Below are 1,681 nucleotides of genomic sequence, written 5' to 3'. Positions count from 1 at the left end.
AAATACCTGTTGGAAGGCACAGCAAAGGACATAAAACTGCAGTACCACCTTGTAACTCCTCCCCTTTAAGAGGTGGAACCTACTTTCTGGTCTGGTCATGTGATTTGCTCCAGCCAATGGAAGGTGGTGAAGTGATGGTGTGCAAGTTCTGAGCCTGGGCCCTAAGGAACCTTGCAGCCTCTGCACTTGTTCTTCTTCCATTGTGGGATGAGCAAGCCTGGGCTACCCTGCTGGAGGATGGCAGGCTTCACGGCCCAGGCAACCCCATCTTCCCACCTGGCTACGTCTCTTCAAGTCCCTTGCTCTGCCAGACGTATGAATGAGGCCATTCTGTATCAGCTAGTGCTCAGGCACCCCACCAGCCAGCCACAAGAACTGTCCAGCAGAATTGTGAACTAAACAAATGGTTGCTGTTTTAAGTTTAGGGGTATTTTGTTGACAAGCAATTGATAACAGGCATAGAATGTATCTTGACGGGCCCTGTGGGGTCTAGTAGGTCTGCTTTCTGAGAACACAGGCCCTTCCACTATGAGGCCCCACTCACTCTTGACGTGGATCTGCTCTGTCGCACTCCTGCGTCCACTGCTGGTTTCTAGCACCACTGTGTAGCTGCCCGAGTCCTGGGCTGTCACGTTTCTGATGACCAGACTGCCATGGGTGCCCAGCATCTCCCGGCCAGTGTAAGCAGGTCCTGGGAGGCCTTCCGCGGAGAATATCATTGCTGCTGGTTGGGCTTTGTGCCCTCGGAACCACGAAGTGCTGAGAATGCCATCCAGGCTTCCAGGGACAGGCAGGTGGACTCTGGCTCCTTCTGTCAAGGAATCCAACTGCACAGAGAAGGGCAGCTCAGAGGAGGCAGAACAGGTGCAGGAGGTGAGCAGGATGCCTTGAAGGAGGTGGCGGGAGGAACAAATGAGACCAAAGGCAGGATGCTTCCCCACAAGCCACCCTTCTTGAGCCACTGCATGTGTGGCTTGATACATAAGAGTTGATGATGCACCCCAGGCAATTGAAGCCCCACCAAAAATACATTACTGGGATCTGATCAAACTAAAAAGCTTCTGCATAGCCAAGAACATAGTAAGTGAAGCAAGCAGACAGCCCTCAGAATGGGAGAAGGTATTTGCAGGTTATGTCTCTGACAAAGGTTTAATAACCAGAATCCACAGAGAACTCTAACATACTAGCAAGAAAAGAACAAGTGACCCCCATCTCAGCGTGAGCAAGGGACTTGAAGAGAAACTTCTCTGAAGAAGACAGGCACATGGCCTATAGACACATGAAAAAATGCTCATCATCCGTAATCATCAGAGAAATGCAAATCAAAGCCACATTGAGATGTCATCTAACTCCAGTATGATCAGCCCACATCACAAAATCCCAACACCATAGATGTTGGTGTGGATGTGGAGAAAAGGGAACACTTCTGCACTGCTGGTGGGAATGCAAACTAATACGTTCCTTTTGGAAAGATGTTTGGAGATCATTTAGGGATCTAAAAATAGACCTGCCATTTGATCCTTTATTCCTCTACTAGGTATATATCTAGAAGACCAAAAATCACTTTATAACAAAGATATTTGCACCAGAATGTTTATTGTAGCCCAATTCATAATTGCTAAGTCATGGAAGAAGCCCAAGTGCCCATCAACCCATGAATGGATTAATAAATTGTGGTATA

At 48.2% G+C, this 1,681-nt stretch overlaps 1 protein-coding gene across 1 annotated transcript in view; it reads right to left on the bottom strand.

The window, feature by feature from the left end:
* The window catches only part of IGSF23 (immunoglobulin superfamily member 23), a 16,328-nt gene that overhangs the window by 7,657 nt on the left and 6,990 nt on the right, over nucleotides 1–1,681 (bottom strand). The window contains exon 2 of the mRNA XM_012811148.1: nucleotides 545–886. Within this exon, the coding sequence (XP_012666602.1) occupies nucleotides 545–886 (342 nt within the window). The remainder of the gene's footprint in view (nucleotides 1–544; nucleotides 887–1,681) is intronic.

Source organism: Otolemur garnettii, unplaced genomic scaffold, assembly GCF_000181295.1.
Source record: "Otolemur garnettii isolate 467f Iridium unplaced genomic scaffold, OtoGar3 scaffold00152, whole genome shotgun sequence".
Classification (NCBI taxonomy): Eukaryota; Metazoa; Chordata; class Mammalia; order Primates; family Galagidae; genus Otolemur; species Otolemur garnettii.
The sequence above is the reverse complement of the archived record's forward strand: the minus strand, read 5'-3'. Positions and strand labels throughout refer to the sequence as shown.